At 45.7% G+C, this 15,238-nt stretch overlaps 1 protein-coding gene across 1 annotated transcript in view; it reads left to right on the forward strand.

Moving 5' to 3' along the window:
• The window catches only part of Pik3ap1 (phosphoinositide-3-kinase adaptor protein 1), a 122,599-nt gene that overhangs the window by 82,013 nt on the left and 25,348 nt on the right, over window positions 1-15,238 (forward strand). The window contains exons 9-12 of the mRNA XM_029563050.1: window positions 1,519-1,614; window positions 7,505-7,699; window positions 12,222-12,287; window positions 14,189-14,394. Coding sequence (XP_029418910.1) covers window positions 1,519-1,614; window positions 7,505-7,699; window positions 12,222-12,287; window positions 14,189-14,394 — 563 coding nt within the window. The remainder of the gene's footprint in view (window positions 1-1,518; window positions 1,615-7,504; window positions 7,700-12,221; window positions 12,288-14,188; window positions 14,395-15,238) is intronic.

Raw genomic sequence — 15,238 nt, forward strand, 5'->3', positions numbered from 1 at the left:
TGGTCTAGGGCAGCTGGTGGCCATGCCACCCAGAGATGCAAAGGAAGATGGGGGCAGGAAGCAGCCCCAAGGGCTCTTGGGGGCTTCACTGAGGAGCTGGGTTGGTCTGGATGCAAAGGATCAGGAAGAGGAAAGGTCAGCCCCAACCTCCAGGAAAGAGGCCGGTGGGTTGTCCAGGCCGAAGGAAGTAGAGGGCAGGTCCAGACCCAGAGTGAGGGCGGGTCCAAGGAAGTGAGGGCAGGTCCAGGCCCAGAGTGCTCCTGGGGACCCGAGAAGTAACTGACTTGGTCTGGATGCAAAGGATCAGGAAGCAGTGGTGGTTCCCCAGGTGCCTGGGGCGACAAGAGAAGGAATGGGACAAGACCCAGGCTAGGAGGAGAGACCCGCGGAGGCGACGGGAGGGTGAATGAGGCTGGGAGAGCCAAGGCACGGAGGGCACGATCGACTTACCCCAGAGAGAGGCCTGCGGGGTCGGAGAGTGGCCTGTGGGTTGGAGAGTGGCCTGTGGGTCGTGCAGGCCAGGGAAGCAGAGGGAGGTGATGGTGGGTCCAGGGCCAGAGTGCTCCTGAAGACCAGAGAAGGAACTGAGTTGGTCTAGATGCAAGGGATCAGGAAGCAGTGGTGGTTCCCCTGGTGCCTGAGGCGCCAAGACAAATAATGGGACAGGACCCAGGCTAGGAGGAGAGACAGGTGGGGGAGATGGGAGGGGTGAATGAGGCTGGGGGAGTCAAGGCACCGAGGGTGTGATCTACTTATCCCGGAAAGAGTCCTGCAGGTAGGAGAGAGGCCTGTGGGTGGTGCATGCCCAGGGAAGCAGTGGGAGGTGAGCATTATTTTTATTTTATGTGTAAGAATGTTTTGCCTGCTTGTATATTTAGTGCAACCATGTTGTGCAATGCCTGTGGAGGCCAGAAGAGGGCATCAGATCCTATGGAACTGGAGTTTTGGGCAGTTGTTAGCCACCATGTTGGGTGCTAGGAACTGAACCTGGGTCCTCTGCAAGAGTAGTCCTAGTGCTCTTAACTGCTGAGCCATCTCTCCAGCCCCTGAGCTAAGCTTACTTTTGTTCCACAGTCCTGTCTGGGTTGTTATGGTAGACTACTCATTTTTTCTTAGTCTCTTCCAATTTGAGACAGTGCTCAGTTTTTCCCAGTCTCAATACTCTTGAAGATGCCCTGTTGATTAGTAGACGGCCTCCTAATTTGGGCGTGTCAGTGTTTTCTATGATTGGACTGAAGTTATGAAATTATTATTTTGGGGACAATAAACACAAACAATGTCACTCCATTCCTATACTTTTTTTAAAAATAGACTAAAGACTATTGCTTTCTTTGATGCTCAATACTTACTGGACACCCTTAGTGAAGAGATGGATGGATGGATGGATGGATGGATGGATGGATGGGCAAATGTATAAATCTCTTACGAAAGTTGCTAAATCTTATAAATGCACCTGTGAAATCTCCTTGCCTGTGTAGAGGAACAGCACATCAACTCTTAGTCTCCTCTTCCTTCCAGATGTTGAAATGCTTCAGGCCAGTACAGGGATCCCAGTCTCTGGAGAAATTTTTTCTCGTCCCACGAAGGACTCTATGATCCGCAAGTTTTTAGAAGGTAAGTTATAGCTACAAGCAGGGAAGCAAAAAGAAGGAAAAAGAAACAAGTGGGAGACATTGCCTGATTCTGTGTGAAAGTGTGGTACTCAAGTGTGACAGGCTGCCTCACACATGCATCTAATGACTGAAGGCTCCCTTCCTTCCCCTGCACCTGCCTTGACCATCAGCCTGTTAACATACAAGCCAGAGGTTCCCACCCTGGAGCCATTCATTCATTAGAGTAAACCAGTTGCTTCCAGCAAGACCTTATTTAAAAAAGCACATGTCTGTTTTTATTTGACCATTAACTAAGTACCTACTATGTACAAAGCATAGTTTTAGAATTTGCTGCCTAGAACCCAAAGAAAACTAAGATGTGATCCTGTAGGAGACTTGACTTTTTGGAGAAAGAAGGGAACATATACCCACTATGTCAAGTAGAGTCTGTGTGGTAGTGGTTAAGAGATGGACCCTGACCTGTGCTCTTCAGTTAGCTGGAAGGCCTCAGGCAGGGTATTCAACTCTTGCAGGCCTCATTCTCCTCAGGTGTAGAATTTGATGAATATGGTGAGAATTGTAATGAACCAGATCTCAAGTCTACTGCACTCAGGAGGCAGATTGCGGTGAGATTTAAACAAGTTGGACATTGGGCCCCATACCAGGACCAGGCATATAACAAGCAGTTGACACAGGTTTATAATTGTTGTTGCCATGTTATTATAGGAGGTTTCGAAGGTGGAAGCTATAACATTGTGTAATTACTTAACTCTGCCCATTCATTTATAATTATGGTAGGTCTGTCAAGGAAGTAACTTTAGGAATCAGCGTGCTGAGAGCGTATGATTTGGAGGTCAGGTGGTTTGGGCAGTGAAGAGGAAAGAAAAGCTCTAAACCAGTGTAGGCAAACCACAGCCTGACCAGCTGCCTGTTCTTGTCAATAAAGTTTTATTGGAACTCACCATACCCATTCATTAGTGTTGTATATGGCTGCTTGCATGCTACCAGTTCAGGCTTGAGTGGTTTCAAAAGACTATTGTCCTGCAGAGCCTGACACATTTACTGTCTGGATCTTTAAAAAATATGCTGACCCTGCTCTAAAACTGTATGTCTCCCTGAGAGGAGAGAGGTCTGGACAGCCAAGGGTCAGGCACTTAGTAGGTTCCTCAAACAGCACCTGGCACCAAGAGAGGTATGGATGAGAGTGAGGCTGGCCTTGCTTGTCAGCTTTGTCGTTTGACCTCAGGCTTGTCCTGCAGTCTTCAGCAATGCACCAGACCTAGATTAAGTGCTTTATATATGACCCTTATTCCATGCTCCTTGAAACCCTGTCAGGTAAGTATTTCTGCCATCATTCAGCGGGAGAGGCATCCAAGATAGAAAGAGAGCACGTTCTTAAGGGCCTAGAGGCAGTAAGCAAACTGTAGGAGCCAGGTCAGGCCCTTCCCAGCCTCTGAGCCTAACACAAAATGCTTGCTTTGACCAGTGGTTGCACTGTTACCTTCCGAAAGGAAGTGTACCTGGGTCTCCCTTCTTCCTGAAGGGACACAGTGGGCTAGGAATGAGATGACAACCTCCTGTCATCCTGATCTCATTATCTGATGCTGAATTGAAACGATCATTTTCCAGCAGTCCTTCATCAAGCCACTAGTCTGTGCCAAGCCCTGGTGCCAAGTAATGCATAAGACTTGAACCCGCCTAGCAGAGGAGGTAGGCACACACCCCAAATGAGTTTTCCTTTAGTAAGAAAAGCATAGTTCTGTACAAAGAAAGATACACTGGGAGTGTGAGAAGGCAGAAGAGTGAGGGGCCATCAAGAGAGTTTGTTTACAGAGGTAGAGTGTGGTAAGTTACCCTAATCTTGGGCTGCTCACTGAAACCTTCTCAAGACTCCAGCATGATGGAATGGGAAAACTAGCTCACTGCTTGACCTATACAGTTATTTAGTACATGGTGACAGTACTTCTCAGTGCTTGTCAGTGCGTCTCAGGCTTCTGTGTGCCTCATACTCACCTGGAGGGCTTGTGGAAGCACAGGCCCCCCACAGTGTGTGATTCAGCAGGTCTGGGTGGGGCTCAGAAGTCTGCTTCCCAAGTGCCAGGTGACTCTGCTGCAGCAGCTTCCTGCGAGGGTCTTGGATATGTAGCAGAAATTTCTTTCTTTTCTTTTCTTTTTTTTTTTTTTTTTTTTTTTTTTAGACAGGGTTTTACAGAGGATTAGGTGCCCCCATTTACTGCTGCACTGGAAAGTCCACAGTCAAATATAGATTCAGTGACTTCCTGACAGTCACAGAAAATGGTGAGAGGTGCCTCCTGGCATTCTTGGCTTATATGTCCTTACCAGGCTGGCCTTGAACTCACAGAGATCCGCCTACCTCTGCCTCCCGAGTGCTGGGATTAAAGGCGTGCGCCACCACACCCAGCCCTTTATTTTCTTTTCAATCTTTACTAATGGAACCCTCTTCAATCCCTGTTATCCCACCCATTGCTGTGCTCTTGTTGTTTATTATTATAAAAGGTACAAGTGATAAAATTCAAGCAGTAGGAAAGGCTTGTTTGTTTATTTTGAGACAAGGTCTTGCTGTGTAGACCTGTCTGGCCTGGTATTTCCTATGCAGCCCAGACTAGCCTCAAACTCATGGCAGTTCTCCTGCCTCTGTCTCCCAATTGCAGAGATTACAGGCATGAACCACTACTCCTGGTTCAAAAAGTTAAGCACTGAGAAAAGTCTCTTACCTGAGACTCTCCAGAATTGTTCTGGATATATTAATATCATGTACACATGACTTTTCTGTTTATTCACAGATAGTATCAGCACAAACTTTAGCTTTTCAGTAGCTGCCTAGTCTTGCGTGTATGTGGCATCCACTGTTAGCTGTTCCCCCATTGAGACAGTTTAGGTTGTCTTTGCCTTTGTTTTTTTATAAAGCATGGTGCAGCGAATGCCTTTGGTATGTATAATCTCTTTTCACATATTGGAGACTATGTATACTATAAAGTACAAGAACAGACTTGCTGGGTCTAAGGAAGCATGCCTTTGTGATTTTGACATCATCATGTTGCTCTGCTCTAATGGTCATCCAAGCTTACATTCCTACCAGAAGTTAGGAAAGGGTCTTGTATACATACATGGAAGCTTATTCTGCACCACAGATAACTGGGCTGGCTCTCAGTCTCTCTAGTCAGCCTCTCATTTTTACCTCATTTGATTCTGGAAGCATCTCTTGGTATTCCATAGCTCTGAAGAATTTGTTTGGAAATCACAGGTCTGATGCCTGTGAGGGAGAGGAGGGAACTGTGATGGTGAGGCTGGGACAGGTGGCCTGGGGTTCAGCTGGGAGAACGTGTCCTCCTCTACATTCAAATGGCCTTCAACCAGTCAGCACTAAAGGGTTATAGAGAGTTCTATGTAGGGATTAACTTTCTGTCCCCAGTAAAATGCAGGGCCTAGCACAGAGCAATATCTGAAGCATAGCAACAACTACTTAATTCATTAGTTATTTTATTTTATTTTCTAAATATTTTATTAGTTTTATTTTATGTGTATGAGTGTATTGCCTACATGTATGTTAGTGCATCCATACCTACAATACCCATAGAGGTCAGAAGAGGTGTCAGAACCCCTGGAACTGGAGTTATGGATAGTTGTTAGCTGTTAGTTGGGTGCTGGAAACTGAACCCGGGTTCTCAGTGCTCTTAATTGCTGAGCCACCTCTCCAGTCCTAATTATTTTAAACAACACAATCTAATCATGATGGGAGTGACTGAGAAGTGAGCTTGAAATCTGTTCTGTCAGAGACCTAGCAGCACAAAACTGAGTTCCTCTGAATTGACTGTAAACAGTGGGCAGCACATTTCCTATAATTTGTCTTTTTTGCTTCCCTAGCATATTTTGGTTTCAGGGAACTTGGAAGTTTGGTTAGGACTGAAGAGTCTTCCTGCAAACTTCTATTTGGCCAGCAGGAGCCAAGGGAGTGATTGGGGTGATAATTTGTACCTGGTGATGGAATGGGGGACCCATGATACATAGTCCTTCAATAAAAAGGCCTATCTAGGTTTCTAACACCCCACCTGTAGTAGACAGATGTTAAGGAGGTAGATCCTACTGGCACTTCTTCTCCACATACCTCTCGACTTCTGAAGTCATGAAGCTTCCCCGAATGGAGGAGACTTCCCCTTGCCCTGCTAGTGAAGCAGCTATGAGCTTTTTCTGAGGGTTCTCAAAGTCTGCCCAGCCCAGATTAGAAAGAAGTTGGGAGGGAGGGCAGGCAGACTGTTGAGAGGCTCAGACCTGTTGTATTGATCTCTGCTTGGCCCAATTTTTACCCAGAGTTCAGTCATCCCTTCTTTCTTAGAATGTAACTGAGCATAGAAGGTATGAGGCTCTGTGTTTGGCTCTAGGACAACATGGATGGCCAGGGGCAGGGTCTGCCATCTGCAGCTGACAGACTAGAGAGGAAAAGAAGCAGAAAGAAACCCAGTACACTAATGCATATGTAAGTGCACATCACAGCAGTGTTGTGGAACAAAGGCATGAAACATAGCGAAGACAAATAACAGATCCAGTTTACACTGGATGGTCATTAAGGCCTCCCTGACAGGGTCACAGTGTGACTGGGACTTGGAGGAGCTGGCTTGACCAAGAGGGTCACAGTGTCGCTTAACCTGGCACCATGTGGAAGGAAGAAGGTTCTGAGCAGAGGAGTAGCCTTCCCAAAGCAAGATGAACTGAGGCAAAGCCAGCATGCTTAGGACAGTGAAAGATAAATGTAATGAGAGTGACTGTTGCTCCATAAGGGTGGCTGACAGCTCCCTCTGGACACCTCACTTTGTTACCATTGATTCCTCCCCAGAGTTTCCTCCTGCCCTCTTACAACATGCTCAAAGATAAGCAGGTACATGGCAACTTACCTTGAAGGCAGAGCCTGGGAACCAGAGTTTTCTAATGAATTGGGACTAACCTGGCCAATCCTCTGGACCCATGACACCAAGAAGCCCAGAGTAAGCTCCTCACAGCTCAGAAAAGATGTAGTAAAAACAAGTTCCCAATAAACCACTGGGCTGTGACCTCCATAGGAAGAAGACTCAAGTGCCATTCATTCCTGTCTCTCAAACAGGCACTGAAGAGAATATGTTGACTGAATGGCATAGGGAAAAGTAACAGGTCATTGCAGAAAACACTTGAGGGCTATGGGATGCTGGTAGACAGGAAGGGGGATGTGCACTTCTGTCCTCAGTGGTTTTGTTTCGTGGGGAGTGGCCTGAGGTTACGAAAGAAGTAGCGGACTACAGAGATAAGACGATAGCTCCAGAGCCAGCTTCCCTGGGTGCCAAAGGCTGGCTCTCAAGGGCTTTAAACAAGTTATTTAAATTCTCAAAACTTCAGTTTTTTTCATATACAAACAGAATACTGATAATAGCTACTTCACAGATTTATTGAAAATTAGAAGCAATAATCATTTGGGAAATGCTCCCAGAACAGTGCTTGGCACAGAGGAGGTCCTCAGGAATCACATCCTGAAGCCATTTGAGGAGGACCTGGGGGTGCTGGAGCCATTGGTGGTGAGGATCTAGAGCATCCTCATACTGCTGCCTATACATCAGGAAGTAGCTCCCAGAATGCTCATGCTTTTGGAATGAGGGTGCTTTCTTTCCCTTAGTTCTTCTGGGATGAGTAGCAGAATCCAAGTAGTAATTATAATTGAGGCAATAGAACTGGTGACTCCCATCCTGGTCTGTGCCAGTAGGTGGCCTTGGTGCTCTTTCTGTTGCTTTGCATGGGTTCTGAGCAGAAGATGCAGGGGGTGTTTTGAGGAAAGCCTTTTGCCAGAGGCCAGTACTATAGTAACTCATTCTTCTCTTGTGACCTGCAGGCATGCAATTTCCTTGACCACTGTGTTCTCTGTGTTTTAGGCAGCAGTGTGGACACAACCAATTTGGGGAGAGAGCAGAACCATCTTGATAGAGAAGATGTATATCGCACGGTGGATGATGAAGAGGCCTTTCCCTTGGACCTGGCCAGCAGACCTCCTGTCCCTGTGCCCAGGCCAGAGGCCACTACTCCTGGTGCTCATCACCTGCCTGACAATGAGCCATACATTTCTAAAGGCAAGTGTGACAGGGAATAGTGCCCACCAGGAACTTCCTGGGTCCTTGGCTTTCTGAACTATAGCTCTGAGATTGGTCTCCAGCTAGCCCCAGGAGACAGAGTCATAGGTCAGAACAGATTCTGGAGCTAGACCAGGGCAATAATCAGATTTGGTACTGGCCTTCCTGGAAGCATTCATGTATTTTTGTAAAGACAGAGGTAAACAAGAACCTAGTACATTTTTATCTCCTAGAATCCTTCTTGTTATCACTGTTAATTTTAATGGCTGGCCATTTGTTGAGATCTACCAAGAACATTCTTTACATTTAATCCTTACAATAACCTTCCATTTTATAGATGGGAAATGGAAGCTCACAAAGGTCAGTCATCATGCAGCAGGGCTAGGGCTTAAACCCAGGGACTCTGACTCCATAACTCTGACTTTAATCCCTATCCTGGGCTGTCTGCCTACCTACATTAATGAAAGTTAGTGAGAATTGGACTTGACTTCTTCATAACTGTCCCTGGGATATGAGGTAGAGACCGATGGCATTGCTCCTTGTACTTCAGCACTTGTTTATATTAATATGGTTTCAAGTGCAGCATGAGAGGAATTACTAGCTCTGTGCTCCTGACCTGTGTTCCATTTTGAATAGTTTGAGTGTGTTGTGGAAGATGTGATGAAGGGCTATCCTAAGTAGGGAAGGTAGTGTTCAGAGAGCACTGGCTACTCTGCAATCTACGCTGAGTTGCAGCAGCACAGTTATGGGAAGCTCTGTGTCACCAAGGTTTGCTGTTTCCTTGAGCAGCATCTCCTTTGGCATGTATAGTGGATAGTGCAGGTGCCTTCCCATGTCCCTGTGGATCTAAATGTCTGTTCCCACTGGCTAGACCCACCTTCCTGAGAGCTTTCTCTGGTATTTGGTGCCTCCACTGCCCCCTTTTAGGACAGACTGAAAGCACTGGGGAATCCACTGCCCTCAAGCAATGAAGGATGGGAGCTGGTGGATGAATATCCCAGCCTTTTCAGCCCTCCTGTGGGACAGCTCTGAACTGCACATCCTGCATTTGCCCCACAGTGGTAACTTGCATGTAACCCATTTCTTGTTTCATCAGCTTCCTGCCTTGTCTCCACCACCTCCTGTATTAATTACTTTTATCACTGCTGTGACAAAATATCTGATAAAAGCAACTTACATAAGAAAATGTTTACTGTGGCTCACGGTTTGACGGTACAGTCCATCATGGTGGGGAAGACATGATGGCAAGAGTGGCTCTCACTGTGGCGGCAGAAGTGTGAGATAGCTGGTCATTCTGTGTCCAAACTCAGAAAACAGAGAGAGAAGAAAGTTCATACTCAGCTTTATTTTCCCTTTTTAGTCGGTCCAGGACCCCAGTCCATTGGATAGAATTGCTCACATTCAGGGTTGGTCTTCCCATCTCAGTTAAACCTTTCTAGAAACACCCCCATGGGCACATCTAGAGATGTATTTCTATGGTGATTCTAAATCCAGAATGACTAATGAAGTGTAACCATCACACCTCTCAAATAGAGTTCTAGCAATCAAATTCTTGTATTGGAGTCTGCTTCTGGAGGCTGGAGAGATGGCTCAGTGCTTAAGAGCACTGGCTACTCTTGTAGAGGATCCAGATTTAGTTCCCGGCATCCACGTGGTGGCTAACAGTTGTTCTTAACTTCAGTTCCAGGGGATCCAATGCCCTCTTCGGTCCTCTGCAGCCATTGCATGACATAGGTACATTTACATACCTGCATGCAAAGCACTCATACACATAAAATAAAAATAATTAAATAAAAAATTAGAGTCTGCTTTTGAGGGAACCCATGACAAGGAGCCCACAAACATACAATGGTATTTCCTAAATGGTAGAGAAAGTGGCAGCTCATCACAGGGAAGTGGTTGAGACAGGGCAGTCAAACAGGTGATTCCTAATAGCCTGACGGTCTTCTAGGGAATTGGAGAAAACAGAGCAAAAGACAAAGATGCAAGGCGATGAGGGGGCAGTGACTTGGAACACTTAGGTCCATCTCACTGCATAGTATGGGACAGTGAGTAAATCGCATCACTCATTTTAGCTTTAGTTTAATCTACAGATGGCTATCATGATAATAAATGTCTACATTAATACATGTCATGGTAATGACAGTACTCCACTACAACCTTATTATGAGGGTCATATAAAATACTATGTGGAGTACTGTAGACACTGTATGGACATAACTTGAGTTAGCTAACATGCCAAGGTATGTTGTCCAGCTGGCATCAATCGCAAAGTTTAAAAGTGAGTAATGCTTATAAAAGCTAATGGTGGAGACTTACATGTGCCAGGCTGTGTTTTAAGCACCTTCTACGTACTTTCTATGCACTAACTCTTTTAACTCCAGACAACCCAATGTAGGCTTTGTTTATCATCTTCATTTAGATAAGAAACAGGCAGGCTGGGCCTCTTGTTCAACCTCATATGAACTGAGGGAGTCTTCTTCAGTGCCCAGGGAGTCGTGATGACAAAACGCCCCTCCGCCTACACCACGTTTCACTTCCCAGTTCCTTCTGTTGTCCTTTTTCATGTCAGTTCCTCATGAGTGGACTCAACTTGGTCCCTTTGGAGGGACACATTTTACTCGTTCTGCCATATAGAGTTCTATTTTACAATGCTAGTTGACCTACTAAGTAGTAGGTGCTTCTTTTTTATCTTCGAAATATTTTCTTTATTATTTTTATTTTATGTGTATGAGTGTATTGTCTGCATGTATGTGAGTGCACCCATGTCGTGCAGTGCTGCGGAGGTCAGAAGGGGGCTTCGGATTCCCCTGGAACTGGAGTTAAAGATAGTTGGTAGCTGCCATGTGGGTGCTGGGAATCGAACCCGGGTCCTCTGCAAGAGCAGTCAGTGCTTTTAACCATTGAGCCATCTCTCCAGCCCTGGTGCTTCTTTTGTAATGTTTTATTTTTATTTTATGTGTATGTCTGTATTGCCTGTATGTACGTAAATGCACCCGTGTTGTGCGATGCCCGTGGAGGTCAAAAGAAGGTGTTGGATCTCCTGGAACTGGAGTTATGAATGGTTGTTAGCCGTCATGTGGGTGCTGGGATTTGAACCCAGGTCCTCTTCAAGAGCAGTCAGTGCTCTTAACCGCTGAGCCATCTCTTCCAGCCCTGTATGTGCTTCTTTTTATTCTCCAGCTTCAAGGTCTTCAGAGCTACTTCTGTTTGGTGATCCTGTCACACATCCATGCTCCCATAACCTCCCATCCCCACTTTCTTCCTTGCATATGTGAGGTGCATGAGCATGTGCATGTGTGTGCGCATGTGTTTGGAGGTCAGAGGTTGAAATCAGGCATTGTTCCCCAATCACTCTTCACTCTCCACCCTATTATTTTATTTTTTAAATTTAATTTAATTTTTAAACATTTTATTTATTTTAATTATATGTGTATGAGTGCTTTCCCTGCGTGTATGTAAATGCCCCATGTGCTTGCTTGGTAGAAGAAGGTGTGGGATCCCCCAGAACTGGAGCTACACATGGGCATTAACCACCATGTGGATGCTGGGAACTGAACCCAGGCCCTCTGCAAGAGTAGCTGGTGCTCTTAACCGCTGGATTATCTCTCCAGCCCCCTCTACCCTAGGGTTGCTCACTGAACCTGGAGCTCACTGATTCAGCGACTGACCAGTGAGCTCTGGGAATCTACTTATCTCTACCTCCCCAGTACCGGGATCACAGATGCACGCCACCATGCCCAGTGTTTACATGGGTGCTGGAGATCTGAACTCAGGTCCTCATGCTTACATGGCAAGCACTTTACCCACTGAGCCATCTCCCCAGCCCCCATAACCCTTTTTAAAAATAATCCTGTAAATGTTGATAGTATCTCTGGCTGGCTTTGTCTTTAAGCTGGAGAGCCTGTGTCTAGCTTGTTTATTAAAAAATTTAATTTTATGTGTTTTTTTATGTGTATAAGTATTTTGCCTCTGTGCATATAAGTGCACCCAGGCATGCAAACCCATGGGGGCCAGAAGAGGGCATCTGGTTCCTGGAACTGGAGTTAAGGACAGTTGTTAGCTGCCATGTGGGTTCTGGGAACTAAACCTGGGTCCTTTAGAAGAAGAGCCAGTGCTCTTAGCTGCTGAACCATTCCTCCAGTCCCCCTAACTTGTTTTTATTTGACCCTCTCTCACACTAATGTCTCTATGTACAATGGGCATGGCTATATGTTCATGATTTTTTTTTTCCACAAGGGTTTGATAAGTTTTGTCAATGCAGTAGGATAGATCCCTTAAGAAAAAGAAGGCAGGCCGGGAGTGGTGGTGCACGCCTTTAGTCCCAGTGCTCAAGAGGCAGAGGCAGGCAGGTCTTTGTGAGTTCAAGGCCAACCTGGTCTACATAGTGAGTTCCAGGACAGCTGGGGCTACAGGGAGACTCTGCCTCAAAAAGACAAAAAAAAAAAAAAAAAAAAAAAAAAAAAAAAAAAAGAAGAAAAAGAAGGCTTGGGTTTTACTCAGAATACTCTTTCTTTCACAGTTTTTGCAGAAAGAAGTCAAGAGCGGCCTGAGAATTTCTATATTTCTTCAGAGAGTATCAGAAAAGGTAAGCCAGATCTTGTCCTTGTTTATGACTTCTAGACATGGAGGTGTTTGCATCACAAAGACTGACAAGTGTAACAATAGTACCATGGCACTGCAAATCCAGTGACCCAAGAAGAATCTTGGGGTAGAGCTGAGTGTATTCCTTATCGATTGCAAAGGGAGAGGGGAGGACACTGAGGGACCCTAGATTATGGTACACACTGACCCCACAGAGGGCACTAATATATTAACAAGTGTCTGTACAGCACAAAAGACTGAGGCTGGTGTCAATAGGTTGGTAGTGGGTGGCCCAGCCCTAAGTCTTCACCAATGACACAGCCTTCTTGAACTATCCACTTACCCTGTCGATACCAGCTCAACTGTGCTTTGAGTTAAGTTTGATTAAAAGATCCTTTTTTTTGCTTTTGGATAACAACTGGGATACTCAATTTTCCCCAAGACTTTTTAGGAAGTTTGGAAGGAACTAAGTTCTTTCCTCCCTTGATTAGTTTCCTTATGCTAAATAGAGGCATTCAGTGTTATCCCATTGAAGAGCCCAGAAAGGCAGCCACAACAGTGTCTAAGCATTCAAAGGCTTTCCTGAAGAATGGTGGTAGTGGGAGACTGGATTTGACTAGCTTCTTGTTTTTATCTCCCACTGTATCTCCCAGTATCATTGAAGACAGCCTTGAGAAAAACCTGGGAGGAAGTATGTAAGTCTATGTAACTGGCAAGTGAATAGCTAGACAGAATGATAGATACTCATCTTTAAGTCCCCCTTTTTGCCCCTTGGTCTTTTTGAGACAGGGTCTTTCTATAGCCCCAGCTGACCTGGAACTCGCTATATAGACCAAACTGGCCTCAATCTCACAGAGATCTGCCTGCCTCTGCCTCCCAAATGCTGGGATCAAACGTGTGCCCCACCATGCCTGGCATCTTAAAGCCTTTTTCAGCACTCTGCTGAAATGGTTATTCTTTGTCCTTCTTGCCTTGTCCTTGAATCATAAAGTCCAATGGGGATCAGTTGGAGAGATCTGGAACCAAGTAGCTAACCCTACATGAACTGAGACATAAAATGTCAAGTTGTCCTCATGTGTCCCAGTGGCCCCATCATCTCTGCAAGTAATTCATCCCCAAAAGATCTGGGGTTATTGCCTGGAGAGGGGCTAGCTGGCCTCCAACCTCCAAAGTAGAAAACTGTGCCTGAGTCATATGGTGTAGAGGTTGGACAGAATAGCCCAAGGATAACCTGCTGGAACTGAGTATCTAATTTATACCCATACCACCAGACCTGGGTCATTTCAGTCACCTTTGGCATTTCATGCCCATCAGTCAACAATCATTGCTCACAGACGGGGCTTGGAGAAGCATCCTGGCTGGACTCTGTATGTGTTATTTTATTCTAAGAGTGGAGTTATGTCAAAAGCACCGATTCTCAAATGGAGAAGATTTTTACCTCCCCTCCCCAGAGAACATTTAGCAATATCTGGGGACATTTTGGGTTGTTGCATCTGAAGAAAGGTACCCAATGGGTGGTTGCCAGAGATGCTGCCGAACATTCTCCAATGCGAGGACCAAGTCTCCACAACAAAGAGTCATCCAGACAAAAATGTCAGCTATCTCTAGGTGGAGAAATGCTGGGTTAGATGCTGTCACAATCAAGGTTTAGTGTGTTTAGCAAACTGCATACCTTCCTCTCATGTTGTGGCCTTGAAAATTATTGTTGTAGCTTCGAAATTACTATCTGCTTTCTCTCCCCTTATTCCATATCCTGTTTCTCCCATCTTGGTTCCACATGTATGATTCCTTCTGGATGTGGCAGACTTCTTCCCCTGGAGCCTATGCCTACCCTCGTTACCGCCACCCCTCACGTCTGCTCTCCCCAGCTGGGAGTCGTCAACTGAGTTCTGCCATTCTTTTCAGAGCCACCCGTGAGGCCATGGAGGGACAGGCCCCCATCAAGTATCTATGATCCGTTTGCTGGGATGAAAACGCCAGGCCAGCGGCAGCTCATTACCCTGCAGGAGCAGGTGAAGCTGGGCATCGTCAATGTGGATGAGGCTGTGCTGCACTTCAAAGAGTGGCAACTCAATCAGAAGAAACGATCCGAGTCCTTTCGCTTCCAGCAGGTAGCCAGTTCCCCACTGTGGAGTTATTTCATGTCCTTTCTGCCTAGGCAGTGGAGGAAGCGGCCAGAGCTACCTCATATGTGGCAGTAACTGGACAGCTGTGCCTGTCAGCATCGTTTGGGTGTCCTTGTGAGTCAGTGGGTGTGCCTGTGAGTCTCTTGTGGGACCCCACAGTTTCCTGGCTAAAAGCTTCATGAAGCTGGAGGTCAGGAGCAAAGACTCTGCTCTACACACCAATCCTGCTGCTGCACTGCCGTCTGCACTTGCCCTCCACTTCCGCTTCATGGCTTTGTTCTTTATTTATTCTTTATTCTTCTCCTAGCTCCAAATCCCTCACAGCCAACCAAAGAGAACTTGGAAAGCACCCAAGAAATATGATTTAAATGAACAAGACAAGTTACATAGTCCAAACCTCCTGAGTTGAAAGATCTCTCTGTCTCTCTTTCACACATACAAACACACACACATGTATACACACACATGCACACATGAATTGCTCTAGATATCTGTGCAAATACAAAGCCAGAGATTTATAAAGGGCCAGGCATACCATTCTAGGAGCTACCTCTGGGAGGCTTGACATTAGAGGACTAGAGAGAACTGAGGGTCACAGGAGAGTCTTGCTTTAGCTGTATGGTCTGAAACTTTTTATGAGAAAATATACAACTCCATACAGGTTTTCAATTATTTTCTCTATATATATATTAAAAGTGAGGAAATCAGGCCTATGGGGTTAAGGGACATGTCCAAGGGCACTTCTCTAGTGAGTGGTAAAGCCTGGCACTCTCTTTTTTTTCCAGATGAACAGAAGTTCATCTATTTTTATTTTCATTTTTTTATTTTT

The sequence above is a fragment of the Nannospalax galili genome, unplaced genomic scaffold (assembly GCF_000622305.1).
Source record: "Nannospalax galili isolate Female #2095 unplaced genomic scaffold, S.galili_v1.0 scaffold875, whole genome shotgun sequence".
In the NCBI taxonomy this organism is placed as follows: Eukaryota; Metazoa; Chordata; class Mammalia; order Rodentia; family Spalacidae; genus Nannospalax; species Nannospalax galili.